This window comes from Lates calcarifer, linkage group LG14, assembly GCF_001640805.2.
Source record: "Lates calcarifer isolate ASB-BC8 linkage group LG14, TLL_Latcal_v3, whole genome shotgun sequence".
NCBI lineage: Eukaryota > Metazoa > Chordata > Actinopteri > Centropomidae > Lates > Lates calcarifer.
The window spans coordinates 6919310-6934695 of record NC_066846.1 but is presented as its reverse complement, the minus strand read 5'-3'; the positions used below and the strand labels follow the sequence as shown (position 1 = coordinate 6934695).

Here is a 15386-nt window from a genome sequence, read left to right as displayed (position 1 = left end):
ACTGTTTTATCAGTTCACTGAGTTAAAATGAGTTGAAGCTTCATAGAAAAAAGGAAGTGAAAACACCAGTGAATTTGTCTGATCACTGTGGAACTTGAGCTGACCAGAAGGGTACTGGGGATACTCCTTGCATTCATGTCATGGCCCTAAATTCATCAGGATTAAGGGAGATTTCCCTAAAACTTAAAACTAACTGCATAAAGATCCAGTGGGAAAAATTACTAGCAAACCAAATCAATTCAAATGCAGTAGAGCATGCAGTCACCTTCTCTTTTATAGTTCAAGGCACAATCTACACAACAGTAAATTCCCGAGGGTCATGCATTTTTGCTATTGAGGATCATTATGGGCAAGAGATGCAATAACTGATAACTGTTATATATCATGTCCACTGGCTGACGTCTGTGGTCAACTGTAACGTTGCACAGTGCACAGTGTGCCCATTATTTGGAAATCTTCTCTTTCTTCTCTATCTATCTCTATCTGTAATATTGTGCTGGAATAAACAGCTGGAGAGGCTGTTAGTAAGTTTGACGTAAGCTGACAGACCACACAAGATGAGAGATGAGAGAGAGGATGCACAGAGTGAGATGGCAATGCAAAATTTGGTTTTGATCCCATTCCCAGTCACACCAGGGACCAGAATCACCAATATCAATAGAAATATTGATACTTTTTATTATTAAAAAATACCAAATATACTGCACTATCACCCAGGGAGGAACCATATGAGATGAATGCGTCATTTATATTTTAGTTCAGAGTACATTTTGTTTACCACTGACTCAAAATATAACAAATAATTTGTATTAAAAAGTGGTAGTATTGAATAAATATTTGTGAATTCCACACATGCATTTAGAATAAATCTATTAATACTTTTTTTGCATCTACTATTAAAAATAGTATTTATACTCAAAACAAGACTTGCTGGTGTTTAGTATTCCCTGGTGGAAGGTTCAGGGTTCTCAAGAACAACCTGAGCCACTATAAACATTCACTTCTGAGGATGTTTCTCAACACAAAAACTGTTGGTCATGAGGGTTGTGCAATAACATGGAATGTAATGTAGATATTGGCTGCATGCAATTTCTCTACAGGGAGCTAAATCTTATTTTATCTGTAAATATAGCAATGGCAGGAAGCTATCTGGTTCCAATCCCAGTTTAATTGTTCTCTTCAGTTTATTGAAAAAACACACACCATTACACAAATTGCACAGGCTAACTTGTAGCAGGCCAGAGAAATAGTGGATAAAATCTTAAGAAAACTGACTGGCAAGGATAACATGCAGGGTCAGTGTTTGGAACATTTCAACACATATAACCTTAATTAAAAACAAAACAAAATACTGCCCAAGGCAGGGTGAACCAGACATGAGCCAGCTGAATGAGCACAGTGAAATGACTCAAGTCGTTTGTTTATATAGTTTCAAATCATAACAGAAGTTATGTCACTTCTCAACTAGAGCAGGCCTGGATCGTACTCCACAATATTATTTACAGAGACCCAACATTACCCAATGTGTGAGCACTTGGAAACAGTGGCAGAAACTCTCTTTCAAGGGAAAGAAATGAATGAGTGCCAGTGAGCGATAGTGCACGCAGAATGAGTTCATCATGAAAAAGCTGACTACAGCATTAATAGAGGAGGCACAGATTCATGCTCAGGGCAAAACATGTGGGTGTCAAAACATGAGGAATCCATCCTTTGACTCACAGGAAAAAAAAGACAGGATATTTTTTTTATCCTTTATCCGCCCTTGGCCAGTGTCCAGCCTCTTTGAGTGTATAAAAAGGAGGTGCAGAAAACATGGGGCAGCCAGTCTTGCGTGCTCAGGCAGCCTGAGGAGATAAATATACTGAAGTACAGCAGATTCTTCACCTCTGAAGAGAGGAGATTGCTGCAAAAAGAAAAGATTTTGCTTAATTTTAAGACTTAAAAGCTACAGGAATTCAGCAGATCCATCACTAATTTCTACCATTTAAGACAATTAAAGGATGAATACTGCAATCCGGTGCATCGTTCTCTTGGGCTGTATGGTCGTTTGCACTTCTCAACGTAAGTGTGCTTAAATGTGTTGTAGCTTTTTTTTTTCCTTTTGCAATTTTTCTGAATTGATGAGGCCTGACATGAGCTAAACTTTGTTTCTTTTGCTGGCCGTGCACCTTTATTTCTTACAGCTGTGATTAGGTGCCGATGTTTAAAAACAAGCAGTAGGGTGAACCTCTCTCTCATCACTGGTGTCACAGTGATAAATCCGAGTCCATACTGCGACAAGACAGAAGTCATGTAAGTACCTGCAGTAATAGCATTAGTAGTAGTTTTTTATTTTTCAGTATTTGATAAATGTTGATTTCTGCGTGACAGTAAGTTGCAGGTGTTGTTTAGAGAATTGTTTGAAATTAAATCTTCCTCTTTCTCCTACAGTGTCCAACTGAAAGGCAAGAGAGAACGGTGCCTTGACCCCAAGGGAAAACTCACCCAAGCACTCCTGCAGTATATTCACAGGTAAGTCCAAAGATGAGCTTTTTTTGCTTTGCTTTTTTTGATGGTGCACTTTCATGTGTCATTGATATCTCTGTAATTAGATATAATTACAGGAATAATTACATCCAGTTACAGAAATATTAAATTATTATTATTGAAATTTCATATTAACAGTTGAGCATGATTTTTTTTTGATTACTCACAGGGCGAAGGCACGAGTTAATAAGATGAATACCACTGTCCCAACACCAACCACAGTGCCGACCACAATAGTACCAACATCATAAACACATTTCTTGTGTTTGTCGTTGTTACAATTAAAATGAGGTATCACCTCATACAAAGAGAGAGCAGCACACATTTCCAAACTGGTATAGTAAGATTTTAAAGCTACTTTCGCCAGCTTTCTACACAGTTAGCTAAAACTAAAAGCAAAGCTGAAATGTTTAATCCTCCAGCAGTTTTTATTATGGTATATATGAAGAAGCTGCATTTGTTTGTGTAATTTGAAGGATTTCTTTCTATAACTACGTGTATATATGTTTGTTTTTATAAACTAACTCTCACCATGCAATGCTGTTGATGATGACCTGTAAAACTGCAATATATCTGGTCTCTGTAAAAGAAAAAAAAATGTAATTAAAAACTGACATCTTTGCATTTATTATGAATAAATTACCTAGTTCAAAACAGCCCGTGAAGTGGTTTGCTCTCTTTTCTTCCCTCTAGTTGGCTGCATTGCTGTTTGTATTTGCCATGTACATTATATTATATATTGTATATACAGTTATGTCTCACTCAGACTGTATATATTATTTTGCCAAAATGTAAACTCTCTGCAGCCATAGCGACTCTCTGAAGTTGTACTTTTGTACAGCGGTTCTTTTAGCTTACTGCTAATGTCAGCATGCTAACATGCTCACAGTGACAATGCCATCATGCAGACATAAAGCAAGTACAAGGTTTACCATGTTCACCATCTTAGTCTGGTGTGCCAGCTCAACATTTGCTAATTAGCACTGTACACAAAGTACAGCTGAAGCTGATGGGAATGTTATTATTTTGGTGGATATGTGGTCACCATCTCTGCAAAATGGTCCTGGAGATACTTATTGTAGCAGTAACTGAGGCAGTTTTGAGTACTTTGGCTGGTGGGTATGTGTCTGACTGTGCACTCACCCAAAAATAAACAGAAATACTGCAGCTATGAATAAGGCTTTTCCCTGGTCAGTGTCACTGTACACAGAATATGATGTAATGATGATGATAATATATGTTGTTTTATATACACATCAGTAATCAGGAAATTATGTCTTTATTTATTGCAAACACTAGGAAGTACACAGGAAATGAGGGAGAGAGAGATTGGGGGAATGATATGCGAACTGGGATGTTGCATGGTCCATACCCCAACCCAGAGTCCCAACAGGAAACTCGGACACCAGTGTTTTCTGATATGTCCTCAGTTTCAATTGTTGCGATTTCACACCATAGAAAAATAAAAACAAACCAAAAGAGAAAAACACCTTCACAACACGTTATGGTGTAAAATTTACATCTTGAAGCAGTAACACACCAAACCACTAGATGTCCTACTGAGACAAAAAAATTCTACTGATTAACTGGCAATAGTACAACAGCGGCTCCCAGGCTGCCAGTGAACCTTTACGACCTCACAGAGGATTATTAACAGCGCAGTAAAATTTGCACAAAAAGCAATAAACAAGATTATATTGCAGTGATCACAGTCCCAGCAAAACTGGGGCGTAGCCTATTTTTACATCTTGTAGAAACTTGTCTTGCAGTAAGTTGTTATAAACAGTTATTATGTTTGTTTTGACATGTCACTCGATAATTACAGCCTTTTTTATTATTCATGTTGTAGTATTTGTGCTGAGTTCATTCACTACATTAACTAAATAGACAAATGAGATTCGTCAAAAAATAATCTCCATATGTACAAGAGGCATGTGTAATTAAAGGTCCATCTCTTTCAAATTAACTACTCAGAGTGTGTGTGAAATATTCTATCAACTCCAAGTTCAGAGTTTTCAACTGTCTTGGAGTCTTGGACTGTACGAGGTTCAACAGGGAGCCAGTGTAGAAGAGAAAAGATGAGTGGTGTAGGAAAAAATGCGGAGGCTGGACAATAGATGGGTGGCAGTATCCTGTTATTTAATTTTGGACAGCTGCCATTGTTTTATCAATTCACTGAGTTAAAATGAGTTGAACCTCCAGAGAAAGAAGGAAGTGAAAATACCAGTAAATTTGTCTGATCACTGTGGAACAGTGACCAGAAGGGCACTGGGGGTCACTTGGGCTTGTGTTCACTAAAGGGTATCTGCATCACCAGATGGAACTACACGTTCCAAGATATCAAGATGGGGGTCCGGCCAGCATCTTGTTGCAGACTTAGGCTCACTACAGGCCCACTTGTACTGTCTAAATTGTCCCTTTGGCCGAACAAATTGCTATGATTAATCAGACGCACACTTTGGGGGACCTTATGCTAACCAGGAGGTAACTGACCTGTCCAACGGGGGACTTGGGTGGCATATCACTTCAACAGAAGGACTCTCAGGGAAGCTTTTAGGCTCATGAATGGGGCACCTGAACCAACCACAGGATACTTGGAGCTTATCACAGGCTGTCTAAAAATGGAAACTTGGGTAGACTAGAGGGAAGTAGGACTAACCAGTTGGGTGGTTTGGGGTGAGTGGGGGGCACTTATGGTGACTACAGGAGCATAGCCACATTGGCGACTTGAACCAATCAAAGAGTATTTGTGGGGTAGTTGGGGAAACCCCAGGAGCATTTGGACTTCTCAAGTTTCCCTCTGCCCTGCCAGTGGCCTCCTTCTCAGTGATAGTTTTTTCTTAATATCCTACTACCTATTTTATTCCTTTTATGGAATTTGCTGTATTGATCTGTTGGGAAAATGCGTCCCAGGACAATCTTGAGTGCAGGGATCATTTACGATTAGCAGGAAAGTCAAGAGATTGAGAAATTGTTCAATCATGAGACATCTGTGTTAGAGAAGTTCTCTTTTTGCAGTGGTTTCCCCTTTATTCTGACTCTTGCAACACACTTTCATATGTGCGTCTGGGAGTATAAATTGTGTTTACAAAGGACTTTGAGTACTATGTTACCAAATATTGCAGGCGACTTGACATGTTTGAAAATGACATGAGACACATCCTGAGCTAAAGAGCTAGGTCAGATAAAAACTGTTGACCCTAAATATTCTAATGAGGGTGATGAGCTTTGTGCTTAGATTGTAAACCAAAATATCCCAGAGCACAGAAGTGGCTTTAGAGTCTTTGAGCATCACAGACTAAATAAAACAAACAGATACTTTGATATTCCCTGTGCATAAAACTAGATTTAGGAGCATTGCTATAAACTAATGTCTGACTTCTTTGATAAAGACAGACTTTCATCAGGAGACATTACAGGTTTGTCAAGACCTACAGCTTCTTTAAAGTGGAGACGAACTGCATTAAACAAAAATATTAGTGTTAACAAATGCAAGATTCTAGTGTTCTTCACATTGCTCCTGGTGTCTGCACACAGTCACAGAACATAAAAAGATATTTGTTACTTAAGTACTTCTCTTTTAAAAAGAAACAGCCCAAAATAGGTAATCCACCAACGCAGCAGACTTGATATGGTAACTGTTTTTTTTTTTTTTTTTTGTATTGTCACTAGTCGTTTTTGTCCTTATTTGGAGAATGACTTGGATGTTTCACCAGAAAAGACAACAACCCCCCAAAAACAGCTTTAGAGTAACAGGAGTCAAGGGACATTTTCTGTAAATCAGATGCACTGCAAATGACCCCTGCCATCCGTTTACAGCTCTGAGTGAATAAAGCAAGTTTTCAGGGTAAAAGTTTAGACTTCAGATCCGCTCATAAAAATTTGTGCCATCAGAATTGACACAACACTGCACTCACATTATTCTTCAACATGTAGGGACTTTACTTGTCAATGTTTTACCATGACTGTAGGTGATTTCTACACGATATAACAAAACATTTAGACTTTTCAGATGATACAGTGATACAGTACTGCAGGTTATTATTATTACTTTTTAAGATTAATATACATTATGAAATATAATGTCACCATACCACATTTTTTTGATCCATTGTGATTGGCAAGCACCATCACACGCTAGTTTATTGTTAATGTGATCTCATGGGATAGCGTACAAATGCTACGACATTTCACGCATCATGTCTTCGCATTTTAAGCTTTTCATGCTTTTTGTCCAGAGAAAAAGACATACAAATTAACTTGCCGTGTTATTCATACGCAGTTTCGCAACTCCAGGCTGTTACTGTTTGACGTCATTTAAGTGCAACATTGTGAAGTTACCGCTGCTTACTCCTGCGTGTCTTTTTACACCTTTTTGTTCTGATTACTAGAAGCAGGAGGAGGAGAAGGAGGTGGGGGTTAAGGTTAAAAAGAAAAAAAAAAGTGGTGTGAACTGACGCACAGAAAAAAATGTGTAGAAAAAAGACATGAATTAACTTGTCGTGTTATCCATACACAGTTTCACAACTCCAGGCTGTTATTATTTGATGTCATTTGAGTGCACCATTTGGCAGTTACACCCCTAAAGGAATAGTTTAGATACTTATGGCTTTTGTGAATAAGGGGTCTTTCTAACTTGACTCTCACCACCACCTCTAGCAAATTGGAGGCAGTGCAAGCCTCCCAAAGCTTTCCAAATAGACTTCACTTTAAATCATTCATACATGTTTGTCTCAGAGTTAAACTGAAATTAGCCACCTAGCTTAGTTACTGTAGGTGACTGCGAAAGAACTTTTGGGAAAACTTACGAGCAAACCAAATAATTTCAAAATAACAGTGTGCAGTCTTCTTTTCTGCTATACTGGAGACAGTGACGTGATGATGTTTTTTTTTTTGTGCAATTTTGGTGCATGCCATTTTAAAAATTACATAATGTTCAATATGAGGTTGTTGCTTCTGCATGCTCCTGTCCTACAGTCATGACCTCGGATGAGGTGCAAGCTAAATCTTACACAACGTACACAACTACCATAAATTCCTGAGGATCATATCCATGTATGTATGTAACTATATATCCATGTGTTTAGCTTTTGAGATGCAGCAACTGATGCCTGGCTGATGTCTGTGCTGAATTGCAACACGATTTAACACCCCACCCCTGCACTTCCACCTGTACACAAACATTTTAAGAAAGTCATTGAAAAACTCATACATATTTTTGCACAGTGTTGTTAGGAAACCTTCTTTCTCTTCTCCATCTATCTAAATCTTTGATGTCATGCTGTAATAAACAGCTGGGGAGGCTTCCAGTAACATTGATGTAAATTTGACAGTCCACATGTGCCAAATGAGACAGTAATGGAAATTTTTATTTTGATTTAATTCCCAGTCACACCAAGTCCCACCTGTGTCCATTAGGTTTCTCAACACTAAGACAAAGCAGATGTTGGTTGTAAGAGTTTAGCAATATGCCACCATTATTACTTGGTGTGTATGTATATATGGGTATATGCCTGTGTAGGTTCTCAGTCATCCAGGTCGTGGCAGTGTCAGAACTGAAGGAGCCTTTAGGGTGAGAGGTGAAACGTCTTCAAGGACCCTAAAACCAATGCAGTTGCCTTCAACTCTAGCACTTAAGACTGTATGTGGGTACAGCAAACTACATGTATGTTGCTTTTTCTTTGCTCATTTGTTTATTTTTTTGTTTAACCAAGTGATGACCTGATATATGACTGAGGCCAGAACAGATTTTTACCACAGAGACATCAAAGTATTTCTCATCAAACAGCACTCCCCATGTGCAGCCAGTAAGGGTGAAGTATATAAATGAAAATCAGATTTAACCACTGAAAAACCCTGTGGCAACACATCACTGTGACTTATGATAATAATACATTCACTGTGATATCTGTAAATGTAGCAGTGGCTACATTTACAGATGTGGAGGCTGTCTGGTTCCAATCCCAGCACAGTTTCATTCTGTTGTTAAATGTTCACATAGTCCCTTTGGTTTACTATAAAAACACAACAGAGGTTGACCTGTCTAGATGAGTGATCACAAGCCAACTGTGCTGCAGGGAAAATAATTTGTATTATCTGATGAAAAACTTACTTGATCTACTTTTTTCCCAGAGCTTTCAATTGCATGTCAATCAGTTTATATTCATACAGTGCCAAATCACAACAGAAATTATCACTGTCTTTCCTAGAGGGTCCTCACGTGATCAGCTGTTAACCCTGAAATTTGGTTAAAAGGTCCAGAGAAAGTTGGGAATTTTAATGAGGGTGAACAAAATGTTAAGTGAATAAACCTGGCTGGCCACAATGACATGCAGGGTCATTGTTTGGAAACAGAGCAGTTAAACAAAAGTGAGGCCCATTGTCCAAGGGAGGAGGGTTGTAAAAAAGCTTTCTGTGTATTCAGTTTCATCAGACATGAACCAGTTGGCTGAGTACAATTAAGTGTCTCAAGTCATTTATTTATATAGCATCATATCATAACAGAGGTTACCTCAGGGTACTTGTCAAATAGAGCAGGTCTGGATCGTACTCTACAATATTATTCACAGAGCCCAACATTCCCCAGTATGTGAGCACTTGGTAACAGTGTCAAAAATCCTCTTTCAAGGGAAAGAAATCTGAGTGCCAGTGAAAATATTTTAGAGCACAAGTAAGCAAATAAGCACATTATTAGAATAGTAATGTAGAGCAGAGATGCCAAGTAAATACAGGAGGTTAATGTATCATTTTACTTATCTGTAAATTGGTGCATCTCTGCAGAAATGAGGATTTATGTGCAGAATGAGTTTCATTATCATGAAAAAACATCTGACTTCAGCATTAGTAGAGCAGGCACAGAATCATGTCGAGGCAAGCACATCTTGACGTGAGAGATTCATTCCTCAACTCACAGGAAGCCTTTAAAAGGAAGTGAAATTTGAGTGATCCAAGTGATTCTCAGGAAAAATAGAAGAATTACAAAACCTGCAGTGAAAGTATGGGAAAACGGGTTTGGGTTTTTTTTTTAAATTACTTCTCTGGAAATCGTCCTTGGCCAGTGTCCAGCCTCTTTGAGTGTATATAAAGGAGGTGCAGAAAACATGGGGCAGCCAGTCTTGCGTGCTCAGGCAGCCTGAGGAGATAAATATACTGAAGTACAGCAGATTCTTCACCTCTGAAGAGAGGAGATTGCTGCAAAAAGAAAAGATTTTGCCTCATTTTAAGACTCAGAAGCTACAGGGATTCAGCAGATCCTCTTTGAACATCCATCACTAATTTCTACCATTTGAGACAAGGATGAATACTGCAATCCGGTGCATTGTTCTCTTGGCCTGTGTGGTCGTTTGCATTTCACAGCGTAAGTGTGTTCATTTATTGGATTGTGGAAAGCTTTTTTCATAGCATTTTTCTGCTTGAAAAGAGCCAAACCTGGACTGAAAACATCTCCGTCTATACTTCTCTTGCTACATCTAACATTTCTGGAAAACATGAGAGATAAAACTGTAGCTATCCCACACCTTATTTACACTATTACACTATATTTTTACAGCTATTATCAATTGCCGGTGTTTAACAACAACCCAGAGGGTGAACCTCTCTCTCATCACTGGTATCACAGTGATAAATCCGAGTCCATACTGCGACAAGAAACAAGTCATGTAAGTGCCTGCAGTTTGCATTTTTATTTTTCTGTGTTTGATAACTGTTGATTCTCCAGTGACAGTAATTTGCAGGTGTTGTTTAGAGAGTTGTTCTAAATTAAATCATCTTTCTCCTACAGTGTCCGACTGAAAGGTAGGGGAGAACGCTGCCTTGACCCCAGAGGAAAATTTGCCCAAGCACTCGTGGAATACACACAAAAGTAAGTCAGAGGACAAGCTTTTCTTCTGTACTAAGATAGGGAGCAACGTGCCAGTTCAATGCATGGAAAGTTCAGCAATATCAAATTCTGCAAGCAGAGGATTTGGCTGCAAAGTGTCACACTTTGCAACCCTCATCACTGTCAGTGTGCATGAAAGAAAGATCATATAATTTACACAGCCCTCCAGCTACGACAGAGGCAGTTAAGCTAGACTGAATTCCACATTTAATGTTTTTTAGCTGCACACTAGAGTTAGGAAAAAAAAGAGCAGTGGTTCCAAACCTGGGGGTCGTGAATCACCACAACTTGCACTGAATTAGTGAAAATATAGAATCCCTTTTTCACAATCCATTCTTTCTGCTTGTAAATTACTGATTAGATTAACATACTAAGACAAGTTGAGAATTAAAATCAGACGTGACTTTTGAAACCTTTGATGATTGGTCACAAGTAGACCTGGCTACATTGTAAGGAGTCACAAGCCAAAACAGTTTGAAACCAGTGTTTTAGATTAATGAAATTTCAGATTGAAGGTTGAACATGATATTTTCTTTATTCACAGACAATCCCAAAAGATGAACACCACCGTCCCAAAAACAACCTCAGTGGCGACCTCAGTGGCAACCTCAGTGGCGACCTCGGCGTCAGCCACACCGCCAGCCACAATAGCGCCAACATCATAAACACATTGCTTGTGTTTGTCATTGTTACAGTTAAAATGGGGTATCAAGCCACAGAGAAAGAGCAGCATGCCTTTCCAAACTGGTGTAGTTAAGATTTAGAGCTATAGAGCTGCTTTCACCAACCTTCCACACTGGCAGCTAAAACTATCCACAAATGTGAAATATTGAACACTCCAGCCAGAACTGAATGGCACATTCGTTTGTGAAGTCAGAGAAATGATCTTACTCTGGCACACGAGTAAACAAAGTGCATGTCTGAGGTTTCAGTTTTGTAGGATGGAAAGTTCTTGCCTTTGTGATGTACACACAGTGATGAGAGTGATGCATTTCCATCTTAATATTGCCTTAAGGTTAATGAGGAGGCCACAGTGATCTCATATAGAGTCTATAGCAGTCTATAAAAGTAATGTGGAGTATTTTAAAAATTATAATAAATGTGATGTTTTTATAGTTCACATATTGAAACTACATTCTTTCAAATCTGAAGGATTTCTTTCTACAAATGTGTATTTATGTGCTCATTTATCACTGTACATGTATCATGTTTGTTTTTTTAAGGCTTAAATCATAATTTACTAAACTGACTATCGCCATGTAATGCTGTTGATAAAGAGCTGCAGATTGCAATAAATCTGTGTTTAAAAATTGACATCTGCATTTTATTATGAATATATCACCAGAGCAGCCAGTGAAGTGGTTTGCTCTCCTTTCTTCTCTCTAGGTGGCTGTGTTGTTGTTTGTATTTGCTATGTACATTACATATAACATATGACATATACAGTCAGTCATCTGTGTTTGTCTTAGACTGTATATGTTATATTCTCAAAAAAGACAGAGTCCGCAGCCATGCTAGCAGCTCTCTGTACTCTGCACTGGTTTTAGCTTAATGCTAATGTCAGTGTGCTAACGTGCTCACAGTGGCAATGCCATCATGCTGACATTAAGCAAGTACAAGCTTTACCATACTCACCATCTTACTTTACTGTGCTAGCAGCTTAGCATTTGGTAATTAGCACTAAACACAAGGTACAGCTGAGGCTGATCTGGATGTCATTAGTGTGGTCATCAATCAAAATACTGGACAAATGAAAATATGGAGCTTATGATTACGAGTGAGAGGATGAGCGACAATCCACAGAGGGATGTGCTTACCAAATTTCACTAGTCACTTTTTTGTGTTTTTTTTTTTTTTTTTTTTTTGCTCAGTGCTGGGGGGTGCAGCTGGGTGAGTCCTTGTTTTTAATGGTTCAGTAGTACCACAGAGAGGGCAATCTTCCAAGATTTTATCAGAGAAAGATTGCAGAGTTGTGACTCACTTTTCTGAACTGTGTATTAATGTGAGCTGTGCTGCCAAACCTTCACATCATTGTCTGTTATTATAGGTCTTTTAACGCTCAATGATGCAGAGAGCTTTCTCATAGAGAGCTTGTTTCTTGACTTTTTTTGCTTGTTTTTAAAACACAGTGTATCAGAACTCATGCATCTTTGTGACGCAGGAGGAATAGTTTTGGTCAAAAGATTTAAGATAACCTCAGGAGCTTTTTACACAGTTCTGTTGCTGTGAATGTTTTTGTGGCTATGGTTGAAAGGTTTCTTGGATTGCAGCAGGGTTGTCTGTTCCCGTTTGTATGGAGTGATTTTTTTCACCAAACACGTGTTCAGTCATGCTACAAATAAAGTCAGAAAGTAAGAGTAAACCTTTTAAACTTCCTCCTGGGTCAGGCTAAGAAGGCTGTTCACCTCAGCAGCAAGGAAAAGATGGACAGATCAGCTGACTGTATTTCAGAAAGATTTTATCACTATGATAAGGACTAAGTTAAATGTTTATTATAGCCACTACAGTATTATGACTGATTTAAAAACATTTGAGAACTTCTCGTTCAAAAGTTCTCAAGAATGAGAACAAGAGATTTTATGTTCTGTAAAAGAAGGGGAGCTTGTGATTCTTATTGGTTTAGTCAGCTTTTTTATATGAATTAAATAACTGACAATTTGTTCAGGGTGTACCTCACCTCTTGCCCAATGTGAGCTGAGATTTGGCTCCAGGCCCCCCACAACCCTTAACCTCCACACATTTCCATATGTGCACCTACACCAACACTATAGTTTTAAGAAAGTTGTTAGTCATTAGTTTAGTCCAGTTTGTTATTGTAGAAGAAGTAAAGCCTTTATAGGTCATTTTATCTTTCATATTTCACCTCTTTTCACTCCCCTGGCAATACGGTGGCTCAAGTTTTTATTCTCATGTCTATGTTTCTAAACAGAAAATAGATAGAATATGTGATCTCTCCAAGTGTTGATCTAGCTTGTATTCCATGTGTAACCTTTCCGACATACACCTGAACTCATCACCCATTTTTCTGGCCTGAAATGTTTAGAATAACATGTCTTTGGCTGACTGTGTGTATACAGGTTTCCAAAACAGTCTGACATATTTTTCTATAAAAAAAAAAAAGCACAGAACAGCTGTGCAGGTTTTCCACAGTGAGTTGGATATATTTGATGAATTATGAGAACAACTTGTAAAAGGCAAACACAGTGAAATCAGTGACTAGACGTACCACCAGCTTGTGCCTAGACTCTGTCCGATTTGGCTGTCATTTTATACTCCACCCCAGCAGTCACCAGCAGTTCAGGTTCTGTTCAGTTCTGTTCTGTGTGTTTTTACATAAGTATCCGTCGATATGTCAGATGTTTTTGTAAACCTATACAAACAGCCAACGATATATTGTTCTAAAACATTTCAGGCCAGACAGAAATTTTTAACAGTCTTCTGACACACATGAAAAGCGGGATTCGCCCAGGGAACCATGCAGGCTAGGAGCACCACTGATGGGTAGCTGAGCCCCCACCTCTGATATGAATTTGACGTACTTGTATTGGATGGATGATTCTGTTATTTTAGTGTAAATTATTTTCTTTTTCACTCATTCACATGCTGTTTCATACACAGCTGACCTTCATCTCTTTCATTAGTACTTGTCAGTGGATGTGAAGGTCTATTGCTGACAAAGCAGTGTTCATCAGCTCACACAAACAATAACATGTTTATCTTTAAAACCTGAATCCCAAAGCAATGTCATAATGAGAAGAGGGGGAACAGTTAGTGTTTCTTCTTATGAAAGACAGGGGAGCAGAAGAAAATACAAGTGAGTCTTCAGGCAGCTTGACGTAACCTTCAGGCAGCAGCTCCTGGAGAGGGCTGTGACCTGCAAACAGAGAGCAAACACAGAAAATGAATGGCTGATGTTTTGAACACTCAGTCTACCCACTACAAGGACCACTTAGTTAAGTTTTCTTTCTTTCTTCCTCTGAGGAAGAATAAGCAAAGTGATAAATCACTACACCACAGGTGGCTTCTATCTTTACTGAGACAAGACACAAACAAAAATTTTCTTTTCCTATTTAGGCTTTGCTGTGCTTACATCTCTGACTTCCAGAAATCAGTTAGTCATAGGTGTTATTTATTTTTTCAAGTGTCTTCTTATCAGCCCAAAATGGGATGTACGTACAGTGTTGTGGTTATGTTGTCCTTTGGTTAGTAAAAATCCCATAAAAGGTCCCCCTGGGCTTGTTTGTCAAAAGGTGACAATTTTGCGAAGTCACACTGTAATACATAATTTCATTTCTTACAGTCATGTGGACTTGAGGCTTTGCATGATGACCCACTTTTAGCCCAGATTCAGACATAACACATGCTTTCAGTCATAAGTGGGCCATGTTCCTCAAGTCAGACCAGAGAGCACATTGTCACTGAAAAGGTGATGTGAGATTTTACCACTGCTAAGGTGGATGTGGTTTCTTTTTGTCTGCTTATTTGTTTATCTGTCTGTCTTTTGTCTCAACTGCTCAGCAGCGTGACACTTTATGCATGAATACAGATGAATCTTAGACCACTAACCCTAACCCTAACTGACTAGACGTTGATGATGATGTTAATCAAATTATGGAATTTCTACCTTCACATAAATGTTGTTTTCAACTATAACTGAACTGAGGGAGGTGGACAGTTTAACCATATATTTTCATGTTATATTCATTAACAGATGGATATTCTAGTTTAAGTCTCTTCATATTAACTTAATTCAAAATTGTACGCTGAGTGGATATTATGGTTGTTACTGTAAATCGATAATAAAAGGGAAGGAAAGGCTGGGTGTTAAACATTGTGAACTTCAAAGTAATACTACATCATAGGTTAAATATTAGTAAAATGTATGACACATGAAGGGAAAAGCAGAACTGGAGTGTTTTTCATTTTCATTCTGATGAGCAGGACTTTAAAAATTGGGATTTTTTTTTTTTTTCTACAGAAT

At 38.4% G+C, this 15386-nt stretch overlaps 1 protein-coding gene and 1 long non-coding RNA gene across 2 annotated transcripts; both read left to right on the top strand.

Annotated features, from left to right (window-relative positions):
• Positions 1-1806: 1806 nt before the first annotated feature.
• On the top strand, positions 1807-3182 carry LOC108903101 (growth-regulated alpha protein). The gene is made up of 4 exons (XM_018705197.2): positions 1807-2061; positions 2184-2292; positions 2431-2511; positions 2696-3182. Exons 1-4 carry the CDS (start codon positions 2001-2003, stop codon positions 2775-2777), a joined length of 333 nt encoding a protein of 110 aa, XP_018560713.1. The 5' UTR covers positions 1807-2000; the 3' UTR covers positions 2778-3182.
• A 6393-nt stretch (positions 3183-9575) lies between these two features.
• Positions 9576-11719, top strand: LOC108903102 (uncharacterized). Its single transcript, XR_001964193.2, has 4 exons — positions 9576-9883; positions 10076-10184; positions 10307-10387; positions 10950-11719. It is a non-coding gene; the product is annotated as an uncharacterized LOC108903102 (long non-coding RNA).
• The last annotated feature ends 3667 nt before the right edge of the window (positions 11720-15386 follow it).